This window comes from Salvia miltiorrhiza, chromosome 8, assembly GCF_028751815.1.
Source record: "Salvia miltiorrhiza cultivar Shanhuang (shh) chromosome 8, IMPLAD_Smil_shh, whole genome shotgun sequence".
Lineage (NCBI taxonomy): Eukaryota > Viridiplantae > Streptophyta > Magnoliopsida > Lamiales > Lamiaceae > Salvia > Salvia miltiorrhiza.
The window spans coordinates 1,276,860-1,293,930 of NC_080394.1; the positions used below are offsets into that span (position 1 = coordinate 1,276,860).

General features: G+C 36.1%; 3 protein-coding genes and 1 pseudogene across 3 annotated transcripts; all 4 read left to right on the top strand.

The window, feature by feature from the left end:
- The first annotated feature begins 378 nt into the window (after nucleotides 1–378).
- Nucleotides 379–2,791, top strand: LOC130999797 (glutathione transferase GST 23-like). The gene is made up of 2 exons (XM_057925442.1): nucleotides 379–900; nucleotides 2,288–2,791. Exons 1-2 carry the CDS (start codon nucleotides 580–582, stop codon nucleotides 2,645–2,647), a joined length of 681 nt encoding a protein of 226 aa, XP_057781425.1. The 5' UTR covers nucleotides 379–579; the 3' UTR covers nucleotides 2,648–2,791.
- Nucleotides 2,792–3,899: 1,108 nt separating this feature from the next.
- On the top strand, nucleotides 3,900–5,982 carry LOC130999788 (putative pentatricopeptide repeat-containing protein At1g12700, mitochondrial; annotated as a pseudogene).
- A 1,227-nt stretch (nucleotides 5,983–7,209) lies between these two features.
- LOC130999802 (11S globulin seed storage protein Ana o 2.0101-like) lies at nucleotides 7,210–11,121 on the top strand. The gene is made up of 4 exons (XM_057925446.1): nucleotides 7,210–7,558; nucleotides 8,069–8,322; nucleotides 9,324–9,794; nucleotides 10,549–11,121. Exons 1-4 carry the CDS (start codon nucleotides 7,210–7,212, stop codon nucleotides 10,990–10,992), a joined length of 1,518 nt encoding a protein of 505 aa, XP_057781429.1. The 3' UTR covers nucleotides 10,993–11,121.
- A 2,987-nt stretch (nucleotides 11,122–14,108) lies between these two features.
- On the top strand, nucleotides 14,109–16,732 carry LOC130999805 (11S globulin seed storage protein Ana o 2.0101-like). Its single transcript, XM_057925454.1, has 4 exons — nucleotides 14,109–14,462; nucleotides 15,093–15,355; nucleotides 15,535–15,827; nucleotides 16,187–16,732. Exons 1-4 carry the CDS (start codon nucleotides 14,129–14,131, stop codon nucleotides 16,728–16,730), a joined length of 1,434 nt encoding a protein of 477 aa, XP_057781437.1. The 5' UTR covers nucleotides 14,109–14,128; the 3' UTR covers nucleotides 16,731–16,732.
- Nucleotides 16,733–17,071: the final 339 nt, after the last annotated feature.

Below are 17,071 nucleotides of genomic sequence, written 5' to 3' on the forward strand. Positions count from 1 at the left end.
ATCAAAAAACACATCAATTTTCAATTTAATCGCAATTATAACATGACCTTATAATCTGACCAGAAAATACACCAAGTTTCAATTTAATCTCCATTATAACATGACCTTATTTGGATCATTGTTCATCATCGTAGATGTATTGATATTTATTGTAATTTCATTAAATTGTTATGTATAAATTATTGTAATTTCATCAAGTTATAATGTCATGTTACAACTGCGATTAAATTGAAAATTAATGTATTTTTTGGTCAAATTATAAAGTCATGACATAAATCAGAAAACTGACAAACTATGAGTATTTTCCGACAATAACCCCTTTGATGATTATCAAAATAAAACGAAAAGGACATTTTAGGTAATAGTAGCTACAGTTATTATATTTTTATTTATGTGGTTGAAATCAACCTTTACATGAGCAACGTGGCCAATTTGATATTTGCCTCTTTTTAATTGTCAAATTAATCACAAGTTGAACATATAGGAACTAAGGTCTACATCTACCACATTTAAAATCTATAAATACTATTGAAAGCAGCTCACCACCACATATAAAATATCATCACTTACCCCATAAAAATGGAGAAAGGCAATAAGGGAGTGAAGCTGGTTGGTTTTTGGGTTAGCCCATTTGTGCAGAGGGTGAAATGGGGCATGAAGCTGAAGGGCATCGAGTATGAATACATTGAAGAAGATATATTCAACAAAAGCCCTCTTCTCTCTCAACTCAACCCTCTCACCGGAAAAGTTCCCGTTCTCGTCCACGACGGAAATCCGCTGCCGGAATCCGCCATCATCCTCGAGTACTTGGACGAGAGGTGGCCCCACGCCCCGTTGTTGCCGCTAGATCCTTACGAGAGAGCCCAAGCTCGGTTTTGGGCTAGATTTGTAGAAGAAAAGGTGCGTAGGTGAATTTATTCAGTGCGCACGCGTTCAATTTTTTTATTATTAATTTTTTGTTCTTTAATACTCCATCCGTCTGTGTTTTTACATTGCGCAAATTTTAAGAAAAATGATGGATATTGTAGTGAGTGGAGTTTGGACCCCACATAGAGGTGAAAATATAAGGTAAAAGAATAAAGTATTATGTAAACCCTACAATTATAAATGGAAGTGGAAACGATATCGCGGACGGATCAAAATGGTAAATGTGAAAACGATAATATATTAATTTGAGTATATATATATTTTTTCTTTTTTTTTTTACTTTATCTCTCCCGTGCTATCTTTAAATAAACTCTTTAGCTAAATCTTAGTGGAAACGAGTATTCTAGTGCATCTGAGGGGGCTAATGAACTTTAATTTGCAATTTCAAATGTACACAAATTTTTGTTTTTAATTTTTTCGTGGCGTACGTGATTAAGAGATGAGATCTAGTGTCCCACAATCTTATGTGTGCCAATGTGTTCCATACTTATATTTATTATTTTAAAAATATTTTTATAAAAATAAAATTTATTATAATACTTTTAATTATATTGAAGTTTTATATCAAAAAATTATTTTTTTTAAAAAGTATATACCATGACTTTGAATTTACCAACCTATTATTAGCTAATAAAAATGAAATTAAATGATAAAAAATAATTATATACCCTAAATTGATGGAATAAACCTTAGTTAATAATCACAAAATTAAATTAAAGCATATAAAGTTGAAATTGAAGAAAATATACATAAGAAATTAAACAAAATTGAAAGTGGGATATAAAGTTTGGTACATTAAATCTCATTTCCGTGATTAGTGCTTTTATTATATATAAATTTGACTTATTGTTTTCTAAAATGATTTACTAGCTATCAATTTACATGTGAAAGATGAGTGAATTGAATTAATTGCATCATTATTATTATTATTGAAAATTGGGTATAAAACATGCACGACTATATAAAGCAAAAGCATGCAGATGCTAAACTTGCCCCAATGTTTTAAAAGTTAATATATTAAAATAGTAATTTGTAATATTGTAAAGATAAAAATATAATTACAAATATAAAAAAAATAATCATTTTTGGCTTACAATACTGTTTTGTCCTTAATTGGCGGTTTCAATACTAAATCTTCTTAAATATGGCAATTCACAATTTACGATCAAATATTCTTATGGTGAATTGCCATATTTTCTTAAATATGGCAATTCATAATTAAATTTATTCTCGATCAATGGTGAATAAATGGGTAAAATAGTAAGAGTAACTATTTTCTTTATCTTTTCTATATCAGTGGTTAGCTTTTATTTTTATAATTTTAAAACGATTATTTTATATTCTTCATTATTTTTGTCAGATTCTTGAATCAACATGGCTTGCCCTTTGCTCGGAGGGTGAAATTCAGGAGAGAGCAGTGAAAATCGCCATTGAACATCTCGAAATGATGGAAGAGAAACTCGGGGGAAAAAATCGTTTTTTCTTTGGGGACGACACAATTGGTCATGTGGATCTCATGATGGGATTCGTTGCTTACATGCTGCCGGTTTGGGAGGAAATCATGGCCATCAAAATTTTCGACGCAACGAGATTTCAGAATCTCGCCGCGTGGAAGAATAATTTCCTCAATCATCCGGTGATCAAGGGTGATTTTCCCTCCAAAGATGAGATGTTCACTTATTTTCAGTGGCGACGTAAGGTTTATTTAAAGAGGATCTAGAGCAATATGTTGCATAATGAGTGATCAATTAGTTCTTGTTTGTCACGGTGTTGTAAGAGCTATAGGGTGCGATTCTAATGAGAACCATTATTTTCATGATAACATGAGAACAAATAAAATTATTACAATTGCCATATAAATAAATGCATTCGCTGTTATATATATATATATATATATATATATATATATATAAGATAGGGTGTGGTTCTAGAGAGAACTACATTATTTGTGAGAACGGGAGAACCATCAAATCTAATGCATCAACTGTAAAAATTAATGCATTCGCTGTTAAAATTAATGCACTAAAAAAATTTAAAAAAATGCTCCCTTCAGGATTCGAACCCAGGATCTGCATTCATCCAACAAGATGATGCATCCACCGTAGATCTTGATGATCGAATGGCTGAAAATGGTTCTCCGGTCTTCTTTTATTTATGGTTCTTTCTTGAACCTCTCCCTATATATATATATATATATATAGGGTTAGGTTCAATGAAAAAGGCCTAAATGTAAGAAAGAAGAGAGAAGTAATCTCATCCGTTGATCTTATCTAATCTAACGAACATGATTTGTTCACGCCATGTTCAACGGATTTTTTCGTTGAACATTCGTGAACATATACAATATTTTTGGGGGTTCTGGGTTTCGAACCCCCATATGTTCAACGAAAAAATCCGTTGAACATGGCGTGAACAAATCATGTCCGTTAGATTAGATAAGATCAACGGATGAGATTACTTCTCTCTTCTTTCTTACATTTAGGCCTTCTTCATTGAACCTTGGCCTATATATATATATATATATATATATATATATATATATATATATATATATATATATATAGGATGTGGTTCTAGAGAGAACTACATTATTTGTGAGAATGGGAGAACCATCAAATCTAATGCATCCACTGTAAAAATTAATGCATTCGCTGTTAAAATTAATGCACTAAAAAAATTTAAAAAAAATGCTCCCTTCAGGATTCGAACCCATGATCTGCATTCATCCAACAAGATGATGCATCCACCGTAGATCTTGATGATCGAAAGGCTGAAAATGGTTCTCCGGTCTTCTTTTATTTATGGTTCTTTCTTGAACCTCTCCCTATATATATATATATATATATATATATATATATATATATATTTATAAAATTAATTATTGAGTGCAATATTAACATTTTAATGTTATATTAATTAACATTTAATATTTACAGAATGTAAAAAAATATGCACTTCTATATTTGTGGTTAAGTAAAATCATATATAGAACAATACTTCATTTTAAAAAAAGAATCCGAAAACAGAAAATTAATATTCATCAGCCAAAACCCACCCACCTCAAGGCGAAGAATTCAAGTATACAGAAAAAAGACTCAAACTTTGAAGCCAGAAAGAGAAAAACACCCAAATTCACCTAAGATTTCCAGATCGCCAATCTAAATCATCTCTGTCAAGCCAGCCATGATTTCCAGAAGAGTTCTGTCAAATTGTTCATTCAAATCCCTACAATTGGACTCATTTCTTGAAGCCAGCCACCAGATGAGACACTTCTCCGCCTATCCCAGATTCGATTTTGGATCTATACGTGAGCCCAATGATGCCGTCGCTCTATTTCGGGAGATGGTAAGAACGCGGCCGAGCCCTTCTGTTGTTGATTTCACGAAATTGTTGAGTGCTGTGGTCAAGATGAAACAATACTCTCTTGCCCTTCACATGTTCGACGAAATGCTTCAAAGAAATGCTTCTGTAGATCACTACACATTGAATATTGCGATTGATTGCTACTGCCGACTGAAAAGGCCTGATTTTGGGTTTGCGATCTTAGGCATTTTTTTTAAGCGTGGGTACAAGCCTGGTGTTGTAACCTTTAACACTCTTATCAAAGGGTTATTGTTGGTTGGAAGAATCCCAGAGGCAGCGAAAGTGTTATGGAAGCTGTCGGTGTATCAACTGTGTGAGCTCGACGAATACACGTATAGTACTGTGATGAATGGGTTATGCAAAGCTGGAGGTACTCTCGAGGCGATTGATTTGCTCTGCTTATTGGAAAACGAAAAGGGAAGTTGTAAACTTGATGTCTATGCTTATAGTGTAGTCGTTGATGGTCTGTGCAAGGATGGAAAGGTGGACGAGGCTCTCCAACTCTTCTCCACTTTGGGTGATAAGGGGATTTCACCAAATGTCATGACATATAATTCAATAATTAAGGGGTTATGCGATAGGAGAAGAATGGACGAAGCTGAAGACATTTTAAAGAAGATGATTGCTAATGAAGTCTGGCCAAATGTGGTGATGTGTAATACCTTTGTGGATGCTTGGTGCAGAGATGGAAAGGTGGAAGAGGCCAAACATATGTTGGTATCTATGAAGCTGAAAATATTTTCCAATTGGCAGTGAATTCAGGAATCAAGCCCAATATCATAAGCTACAATAGCTTGATGAACGGGTATTGCAAAAAGGGGCAAGTGGATGAAGTTTCACGTCTTTTCACCATAATTTCCTACAAAAGGTTAGATCGCGATGTGGTTTCTTATAGCACAATGCTAGAGGCCTTATTTCGTGAAGGCAAATGTGAAGACGGCTTAAGCTGTTCAAAGAGATGGAAGCTCTACAATCTCTACAAGTGTCTCCTAATATAAGGACTTCTAATACCTTGTTGCATGGTTTGTGCAGAGCTCATCGTATTGCTGATGCATTTTCAATGTTGCATAACATGGAAGATAAAGGCATCGCTCCCAACATAGTAACATACAATATTCTCATTGAGGGATTGTGTAATGACAACAAAGTTAGACAAGCAAAGGATTTGTTTGACGAGCTTCCATAGAAAGGTTTGCAGCATGATGTCATAACACATAATATTCTCATTGGTGCACTTTGCAAAGAAGGGCAGATAGAGGAGGCTAAAAATCTATTCGACGAGCTTCCATCCAAAGGTATGCAGCCCAATGTCATAACATATAATATTCTCATTGGTGCACTTGGCGAAGCAGGACGAATAGAGGAGGCTAAGGAGTTGATGATGCAAATGGTAAACAACGGTTGCTTGCCTGATAAGGTGACGTACAATGTTTTTGTTCAAGGCCTTCTCAAAATGAACAAGACGTGTGATGCAATTCCACTGTTGGAAGAGATGGGTGCAAGGAGTTTCACACTTGACGAAACTACTTTTTCGATGTTGATTGAACCTGTGGCAAGGGAAGGTAGAGATAGTGTTCTATTTGACAAGATCAAGAAACTCGTACCAAAAGACCTCTACTCTAGATAGGTATTATGTTGTGTTAGAAGTTGAAGAATTATTTTATAACTGCTTATTTGTTTGTTTAATCTCTATGTTATGATGATTTTAAATGCTTGAATGTCATAGATGATTAGGATTTCCAAATGGGATATCACTCAGTCTTGGCTGGGCTATGCTCTCCAAGTAGTATTCATTCTATGAGTATTGGGCTTACAATAGGCCCAAAACATAAGCTGTGTAGTAAATCATAAATATATCCCAAAATTTGGGCTCAATTTGACGGTACTTGCCTAAAATATTTGAAATACATAAAACTTCAGTTTTTTCTTCTACCTACTTTTAATAATTGACATGTTACAAAATACTCACTTGTATAATAACATTGCATATCTATCCTAATTGACTAAAATAACCCCAATGTCCCTGTACTTTTTTTTTTTGACACAACTCATCAAAAGTGAGTATTTTCATGGATTTACACAAACTACAATGTTTTGGTTAAGGATGAAAGGAAATTAAAATGCTTAACTAATCACAAACACTTGTAATTCAGCTTAACTCTGTCTATCCGTTTTCTTAATAATACCAAACCAATACATTATTTACTAATTTAAATTTCAAGAAATCTATCTGTATCAGGGGCGGATCTGTATAAGGGCAGGTTAGAGTCCAGTGCAAGCATCAATTTTTTTTCTTATATTATACTTCTTTCTTTCCTTAAGAGTGTGCATTATTTTTGGTGACACATATTTTAATAAATGTTAGGAGTATGAAGTGAGTGAAGAAAAAGACTTACTATTTTATTGTAGAGTTATGGGATGAAATAGTGTCCAAAAATGAAAAATACGCACCCTTGTGTGAGACGTACCTAAATGGAAAAATATGCACACTTTTATGAGACAGATGAAATATTAATCCCAATTCTCGAAATTAACCCTGCGACACGAGCGAATAAATCAGACTGAATATCTAATTCATTTTCCCTCCATTTTCCCTATCTCGACTCTTTCGACAACCAAAGTGGCACCGACACGCGACAACACCGTCGATCGAAGTATTTATTTTTCAGTCCACCCCATTATCGAATTCCGAACCCAACCCACGAGGTAGAATCGCCACATACCCAACCGAATATTCCTTAGGTGTAAGGCGTTGGGGCAAATCCCCCCATGCATGCAAACTTCCATTTCCCCACAACCAAACAAAACTCCATGCACAAAGCCAAATGTCACAAAATCTTTTACGTGTCCCATTATTCCCCAACTATAAATTCCCCACACCTCTCTATTCCCCGCTTCACATATCACATATCCATCGCAATGGCTCCCACTCTCTCACTCTCTCTCATCACTGCCTTCCTCCTCTTCACCACCTCCTCCGCCCTCGTCCCCGGCGGCGAGCAGCAGCAAGAAGACTCGCTGTGGCAGAACCTGCGCCACCAGCAGCAGCACCGCCTCCGCGCCCGCACCGACTGCCGGGTCGATAGGCTCACCGCCCAGGAGCCGACCCTCCGGTTCGACTCCGAGGCGGGGCGGACCGAGTTCTGGGACCGGAACAACCAGCAGTTCGAGTGCGCCGGCGTCGCCGCCGTCAGGAACTACATCAAGCCCAGAGGACTTCTCCTGCCCCACTACAACAATGCGCCTCAGCTCCTCTACGTCGTTAGAGGTATAACAAAATGTTCTATTTTTTCACATTATTTTCTTTTATTATTTTGGATTAATCATAGGTTGTGTCTCAATTTTAAATCTAATTTTTAAAATAGGACCGTAATTTTCAATGTTTTTCAGAAAGAGAACTAGCTAGCTATATGTTACTGAATTTGAAAATATTGACTATATATTACGGAATTTGAAAATGAAGACAGGCCTTATTTTGATGTGTTAAATATGAATATAAATGTAAAAAAACGGAAGATATAGTCTTAATTTTCAAATACTGTAATATATATGCTTTATTTTCAAATTTCGTAACATATAGTATTCTTTCTGAAAAACATTAAAAGTTACTGTCCTATTTTAACAATTAGCTCCTCAATTTTCAGTGCTCTAGAAAAAATGGCCTCAATATTTTTTTACACACATTTATTATTTAAATCTAATACTTTATGTGCTCCTCCATATTTTCTTGATGGGCTAGTTGTTCAAATATTTATAGTTTGATTGTCGAAAAATGCAGGCCGAGGACTGCTCGGAGTAGTAATTCCCGGCTGCGCCGAGACCTTCGAGACCGAGATGAGGCAGCGAGACCATGACCGGAGCAGGAGCTTCGTGGATCGGCACCAGAAGGTCCGCCAGTTCAGGCAAGGCGACGTTATCGCCTTGCCGGCCGGGTTCACTCTCTGGTTTTACAACAACGGCGACGAGAGGCTCGAGACCGTCGCGTTGCTCGACACCGGCAACCAAATCAACCAGCTCGATCACACATTCAGGGTGCGTTTTGCTTTGTTCTTCATTTATTATGATAAATTAATAATGTGAGTGGTAAAAAAAGATAGGAAAAATTTATCGCACAATTTTTTTATTCCATATTTTAAGATCAAAAAGAAATCTAAAGAATATGAAAAGCTTATTATCAAGAACTAGGTTATATTAATACCTCATGATAATATTGTATGTTATTAAGAATTACAGTGAAAAATGAGAGAAAATGAATTGTCGATCTAAAAAAAATTTACATCATCAAAAAGAAAATTGTCCAAAATTTTAATTAAGTGGAAATTCAATTTTGATCATATGTAGTTGTAGGATTTTGAATAAATTTTCCAACGTAGCAAAAATCGACTCAGAGGGTGTTTGGCTGAGCTTATAAGCTCCTCAAAACAGCTTATAAGCTGTTTAAGAGCTTATAAGCTCCTTCAAAGTGTTTGGCAAAATAAGGTCATCAACAACTTATAAGCTCCAAAAATAAGCTCCAAGAGCTTATAAGCTCCACAAAAAATAAGTTCCTCTACCCCAACTTATTTTCTTATAATCTCATATGCAACAATCTTTTTACAAATATTTTTCAACTATAATTTATTATTCTCATCATATATCATTTAAGTTAATTTTTCTTCGATTTTCTCTCTCTAAAAAAATATTTTCTCTCTCTAGCAAAAAAAATCTCTCTCTAACTTATAAGCTCAATTATCCAAACACTTTGACAACTTATAAGCTCTTAAAAATGACATCTTATAAGCTCTTGAAACATCTTATAAGCTACAAGAGCTTATAAGCTCTTTAAAATAAGCTTAGCCAAACACCCTCTCAATCGATCATATCCATTATTTGTACGATTTTGATCGATTGTTATTTCATTGGAAAGCTTATTGAGAGGGCTAACTAAAATGAAAAAAAAGAGTGAAAATATATGTTCACTAAAATTTGGAAAGCTTATTCAGACGACTAAAATGAAAAAAAAAAGAGTGAAAATATATATTTTCCACGTGCAGAACTTCTTCCTAGCCGGAAAGCCACGAGGCGAAGCACAAGGCTCGGAGAGCTACCGTAGCCGCCGGAGGGGAGAAAGCGAACAAAGCGAGAGGGACAACATTTTCAATCCGTTCGACGACGAGCTTCTAGCCGAGATCTTCAACGTGGACATAGAGACGGCGAGGAAATTGAAGAGCCAGGACGACTTCCGAGGGCAAATCGTGCAGGCCGACAGGTTCGACATCCTCTTCCCCGGGGGCGAGGAGGAGGAGAGGGAGAGCCGCAGGCGGGGCCGGTGGTGGGACGACCTCGAAGCCTCGAACGGGCTCGAGGAGACCCTCTGCAGTGCCAGGTTGAGGCTCAACTTGGATGAGCCGGCGCGGGCGGATGTGTACAACCCCCGAGGCGGCCGCATCAGCGCCGCCAACAGCCAGAAGCTCCCCATCCTCAGCTGGCTCCGCCTTAGCGCTGAGAAAGGTGTCCTCTACAGGGTAATGTTCGAATCCCCACTTTTTTTTTTAAAAGATGATTAATAATGATTCTTCATTTTCTCGTTTGAGCTCTTGCCTTGAAAAAAATTCGTTTTTAAATAGAAATTTATTTGGTACTTATTTTACATAAAAATAATTTTTACTATTGAATTATGAAATGGAACAAGTTTTTCTCTGAGTAAAATTTATGTTTAAATGGAACATCTATTTGCTACTGACTAATTATTGAGTTCCGAAAGGGGACAAGTTCTTTTATGGATACAACTTATTTTTAAATAGAACACTTTTTAAAAAATAAATAAATAATATAAGTAAATAAAGAAATTTAAAAACTTGCGCAACTGGAGGACTTGAAAAAAATGGAACACCTTTGTTAGGACGAAGACATTATCTTGCTATTTTCATGTCAAGAAGAAGTTGTCTCAATATTTTATGTGTTTTTCACTTATGTCTTTTTTTATCAAATTTGTTATTTTAAAATAAAAGTTATCATAATATAATTAATTATAATTAACATTTATAACCGAAAAAATTGAGGTTTAAAAAAATTGTATTGTACACTAATTATAAAGTTATCAATCTCTTAATTATTAACTAATAAAATTGTAATTAAATACTAAAATAATTGTATACTTAAATTGTTCATAATAAACCCAATAAGTGCTCCAATTATTGTATGAAAAATCTAAAATGAATTAGGATATTCATCAGTATATATTATATTGATCAGATCTATTTTATACATGCGATGCAGAATGCGATCATGGCGCCAACCTGGAACGCGAACGCTCACTCGGTGATCTACATCACGCGAGGGAGCGGTCGATTCCAGGTGGTGGGCCAGGCCGGGAAGGCCGTGTTCGACGGCGAGGTGAGGGAGGGGCAGATGATCATAGTCCCACAGAACTTTGCGATGATAAAGAAGGCGAACAACGAGGAGGGCCTCGAGTGGATCTCCTTCAAGACCAACGACAACGCCGTCGTCACCCCGCTGGCCGGCCGGCTGTCGGCCCTCCGGGCGATGCCGGAGGAGGTGCTCATGAGCGCCTACGACATCTCGAGGGAGGATGCTAGGAATTTGAAGTTTAAAAGAGAGGAATCAAGGATCATGAGCTCGACTAGCAGGCGTTCATCGAGATATCCTAGCCGTCCATGGCCGATTGAGTATGCCTTGGATGTGATCAAGTCTATGATGTAAACAAACTTAAAAAAGTAGATATTCCACCAAAATTAATGTAGGGTTTTTGGAATAATGAGGGCTTCGATGTGTAATATGATGGAATGTGGTTTCGTTTGAGTGAATAAAATTGGGTTTGCAGTCTTTTAATTCCTTTTTGGATACTTCTACACAACTCACTTAAGCTAATCCGAAAATGAAAAGTAAATTATTGTTTGGGATTATTTAATTAGGAGGCGTTTACTTTGCATGATAGATATATAAGATGAACGATTCAATATTTTTATTTTTAAGAATAAGATTTTTCCAATCTCACTCTTTCAATGGGATAACAATTACGCAAAAGTAACGTGATGGTAGAAATAATTAAGGGCCTTGATATGCCAAATTAATTAAGTTTCAATCCATCAAAATAAACAAGAGATTAACTTTATTATTTTTATCTATCAAGACTAATTATTCAAAACGCCTCCTTAATGAATTATTTAGGAGGTTCGATATAGCACTTGGGATATTTATTTATTTATTCCCAACTTTGGTGTTTCATTATTGATTTTTTTAATTATTTTTTACTTTCTTCGTCAATTTTAATATGTTTTGATTTAGTTTGATTTTATAATTATTATCTAGGTTCACTCATTCAATTAAGGTTTATAATTATTTTTTATATATTTAATTTACCTTCTTATATCTTAAAAAATGATTATTTTGCTTGATTATTCAAAAATTAGAGTATATTAATATTTTTAAATTTTATTTTTTAATAAATGTTAATTAGAGTTCATAATACAATAGTACATTTTTAGTTTATATGAATGATTAATACTATAATAGTTAAATTAATAGTGAAATATATGAACAATGAGACATAAAATTTGGGATAGAGGATTTCATTAGCCGAAACAATGGGTCCGTTTGTAGAAATCAAATGATATCACAGTGAAATAAATTTGCAACGATGAATATGTGGACGATTATTTATTATTATTGTTGTTGTTGTTATACCATTGAAAGAATTTATTATTAGCTTAAGGAAAACACTTGAAAGTGTAATCTTATATACAAGAGAATGGTTTAAAAAAGGTTAAGTTATATATTATACTATAAAATAAAAATCATTTTCAATCTTTAGACCGTGAATATATATTTTGAATTCATCACTTTACTAAATGAATTTGTGATTTAGCCGTGCGGGATTCGAAATCTCATACATGGCAAAAATTTCACATTTTCTCAATTCATTAATTTTTCAACGAATTCATAATAGACTTCTTTTATTCAATAAATTTAATTTCTATAATAACACTCCCCATGTCCCTATATATATATAAAGTGCAAACATTTGATTTTAACGCTTTGACACCTCCATTGAAACTCATCCACACGTGTAATCGAAGTAAATATTTTTAACATGCAAACAAACACCTGCGCAGTATAGCTACAAGAGTATATATAACGTCAGAGGATTTTTTAGGACAGTAACTTATGTTGATTTGGAAATTAGGACAAAAACTTTCAGACTTGTAAAAATAGGACACTACTTTTTTTTAGAGTAAAATAGGATATTAATTAATAAGCGTCATAAAAATAGGACATTTGATGCAGATAGAAGCGTGAAATATATTTGATACTGATAAATATACGAATTCCGTTGATAACCATTGTATACCGGAATACGTACAATAAGGGTTAATCCTCCGTTGATTCACTCATGAATACCGGAAGAACACCGCGAGAAGGGAACAATCCCACCCTCTACATTTTAATTCTCAATTCAACTCCACTAAAACATAAATAAAACTCCTATTTATAATAAAACCCTAAACATCTAAAAGGAAACAAACTAACTTGACCAACAAGACAAATCAATAATTAAAGATATAATATATTATACGATTCTATCTTCATCATTCTCTCCATCCTTGAAACGATTCGTCCTCGAATCGGAAACATCCTTGATGATGTTCTGCATAGGGTCGATCATATTGACCGTGTAGGAAGTCAAAGATCTTTCGATTCTGTGCTCGTAATTGCTTGAATTGTTGAGACAGAAGGTCGTCGTCACGATGGAGATAATCTTGAACATTCTGAACGGTTGATTGACGGGGAGACATCGCGTAGGAGTGTAGCACGGCTCTGGATACCAACTGATGCAGATAGAAGCGTGAAATATATTTGATACTGATAAATATACGAATTCCGTTGATAACCATTGTATACCGGAATACGTACAATAAGGGTTAATCCGTTGATTCACTCATGAATACCGGAAGAACACCGCGAGAAGGGAACAATCCCACCCTCTACATTTTAATTCTCAATTCAACTCCACTAAAACATAAATAAAACTCCTATTTATAATAAAACCCTAAACATCTAAAAGGAAACAAACTAACTTGACCAACAAGACAAATCAATAATTAAAGATATACTCCCTCCGTCCACGAAATAAAGGCCTACATGCCAAAACACGGGTTTTAAGAAAAAGTGTATTTTTATTAGTTGAGTGGAGAAAGGGTCCCACAAAATGTATTGTTTATTGATTGAGTGGAGAAAGGGACCCACAAAGTGTATTATTTATTAGTTGAGTGGAGAAAAAGTGTATTGATTATTGGGACCCACCAATTAAAATATGAATAAAAACTTACCAAAAATAGGTAGGCCTTGTTTTTGTGGACATCCCAAAAAGGCAAGTAGGCCTTTATTTCGTGGACGGAGGGAGTAATATATTATACGATTCTATCTTCATCAACATTGCTCGGCCGAAAAATGTCCAGCGGGTGCAACATTTATTAATTAGTGTCCTATTTTACTTCAAAAAAAATTAGTGTCCTATTTTTACAAGTCCAAATTTTTTTGTCCTAATTTCCAAATCAACCTAAATTACTGTCCTAAAAAACCCTCGAAATCAGTATATATATGTATAAATTATATGATACCATCAAAAATCAAAGAAAAAAAAAAATCTGTAAATCATGCATGCATGAATGCCACATAGCGAAAAGGGGAAATATAGTCATCAACCATGCATGCATAAAAAACAAGCACACGCATTCACACGTGTCGAGCCTCACCTCCCCTCCCCACTTGTATATAACTCCCCCTCTCTTCTCACTTCCATCAAACACAAACACACCTCTCTCTCTCTCTAGCAGCCATGGCTAACATAGCTATCTCCCTCTCTCTCTGCGTGAGCCTCCTCTTCCTCTTCCATGGCTGCCTTGCTCAGCAGCAGCAGCAGTTCTGGCAGCGCATGCAGTCGCAGCAGCAACACCGCTTCCGCGCCAAGACCCAATGCCAAATCCAGCAGCTCTCCGCCCGCGAGCCCACCTTCCGCTTCCAGTCGGAAGCCGGCGTCAGCGAGTACTGGGACGCCTCCAACGACGAGTTCGAGTGCGCCGGCATCGAGTTCGTCCGACACCAAGTGCAGCCCAAGGGCCTCGTGCTGCCCTTCTACACCAACGCCCCCAGGCTCACCTTCATCGTCGAAGGTGATTTTTTTATTTTTATTTTTAATCTTGATATTGATTTTTTAAGGCATAATCTTAAATTAACCTTAATTTTTTTATCCTATAATTTTTTAGCTTGAATTTGAAAAATTAGATACATGTTTTTTCTAAGCAGAAAATATTTGTGTGTATTGGTTTAGTGGTAGTGTGCCTGAGACTAAAGGTCTCAAGTCTTAGATTTGAATGTGGACACATATGTAATGAGTTAATTGTTAAAACGTTTAGTCTCAAGTCTTAGATTTGAATGTGGACACATATGTAATGAGTTAATTGTTAAAACATGACCGTAATTTTTAGTGCTTTTTAAAAAGATGACTATATGTTATGAAATTTGAAAATAAGGACTATATATAACTTTCATTTTTTACATTTACTCTCCTTTACTCTCCTATTTCGGATCGTGCATGGAAGCTATAATCCCCATTTTGAACAACGTAGATAAGTATTAAATTATATTTGTAATTTTTTCAAATTAGGCTAAAAAGTTACGCCTAAGAATCAAAGTTGGGACTATACTTCAAAAAACAATACTATTATTTTTACCACTATTCTTGAAATTCCGATTTTGATTAGTAGTTTCTGGCCATTTATATTATGCATTGAAATTTGCAGGTAGCGGAATTTTGGGGACTGTGATTCCGGGATGTGCGGAGACTTATGAATCCGAGGAGTCGGGATCGAGCTCGCGCTACTCCGGAGAAGAAGGCCGGAGGGGCGACCGCCACCAGAAACTCAGGCGGTTCCGCCGCGGCGACGTCATCGCCTTGCCGGAGGGTATCACCACCTTCGTTTACAACGACGGAGACGCCCCATTGACCTACGTGTCGATGATGGACATTGGCAATGACAACAACCAGCTTGATTTCAAATTCAGAGTAAGATACTAATTAATTATAAGGGAAAAAAAAATAGAATAATCATTTTATAATTATAAATAAAAAAATATTTCCTCCGTCACTAAAAATTATGGTCTTATTATTATATTGGTACGTATTTAAAAATTATGGTCTTTTCTTATTTGAGAATAATATATATGTATGATATTTTGTTGCAGAAATTCCTCCTTGCCGGAAACCCAGAATCCATCGATAGGCCGCAGGGAGAGGGAAGATACATGAGGAGGAGAGGCGAAAAAGAAGCGCAAGAAACACGAAACGTATTCTATGGCTTCGACGAGGAGCTTCTAGCGGAAGCATTCAATGCCGATCCTGAGCTAATGAGGAAGCTGCAAGGCCGGGAGGACGAGCGAGGCATCATCGTCCATGCCGAGAAGTTGAGGATGGTGCTCCCAGAGTGGGAAAGCGAGGACGAGGAGCGTCAAGACCAACGACGAGGCTACTATAACGGGTAAGAAATACATGAACAAAAGGTTATATTATCTTAGGACAGTTTGCAAAAATAAGTCAATTTTTTTGGACATGTAGAATTGGGGACCATTTTATTTCACAATTAAATGTCCGTGGGCCATATTTGGGACATATGAGGTTATTTTGCTTGTAATATGGCTCACGGATTTCGAATTAGGCCCAAATGTGACCCCTAGACACCCAAATCTAAAATAAAATGATCAAATTCTATAAATTCTAAAAAAAAAAAGTTTACAAATCGTCCTAAGATAATGAGCTAAAAATGTTTTAAGCTCCAAAAGAGTAATTAAAAACTATAGCCATGTACATCTGATTAAAGAGAGACTTTGGGTACCTCAGGTTAGAAGAAACCTTATGCTCATACAAAATCAAGAGGAACTTGGACCACCCGACGAGCGCCGATCTCTACAACCCGCGCGGCGGCCGCATCAGCAACGTCAACAGCCAGTCCCTCCCCATCCTCAACTACGTCCAGCTCAGCGCGCAACGAGGGATCCTCTACAAGAACGCCGTTGTCGCGCCCCAATGGTGCACGAACGCCCACTCTGCCATGTACGTGACCCGAGGAAGCGCCCGAGTTCAAGTGGTCGGAACCCAAGGAAGGTCGGTCTTCGACGGAGAAGTGAGAGAGGGGCAGCTATTGATCGTACCACAAAACTTCGTAGTCGTGAAGAAGGCTAGCCAGGAAGGATTCGAGTGGATCGCGTTCAAGACTAACGACAACGCCATGAACGCGCAGCTCGCTGGCCGGCTCTCGGCCATCCGAGCAATGCCGAACGAGGTTCTGATGAATGCCTTCGGCATTTCGAGAGACGAAGCTAAGAGCTTGAAGTTTGGGAGGGAAGAATCCACTCTTTTTAGCCCATCGCAGAGATATGCATAAATCTGGGTGTAGTGAAATTTTGTGGCAATAAAAGATCCATCTCCTCGTTGTGGAAATGTGTGAATTAACGAGTTTTGTTGAACTATAGTAACGCAATAAAAGAATGTTACTGAAATTAGAGAAGAATGGTGATTTCGCGATTTTAATTTTTACATAACTTGATAATAAAAAGTGAACTAGTAAAATAATCATTTTAAAATAATGAAGTTGAAACTAAAAACATTAATATAAAGAAGAAGAAGAACCACACTTTAAAATACAAAAGCCACACACTCTTTTTAATTAATGCAAAAGGAGAAAAAGATGTGAAACATGTGAAAATATATATTTCTACCCTATAA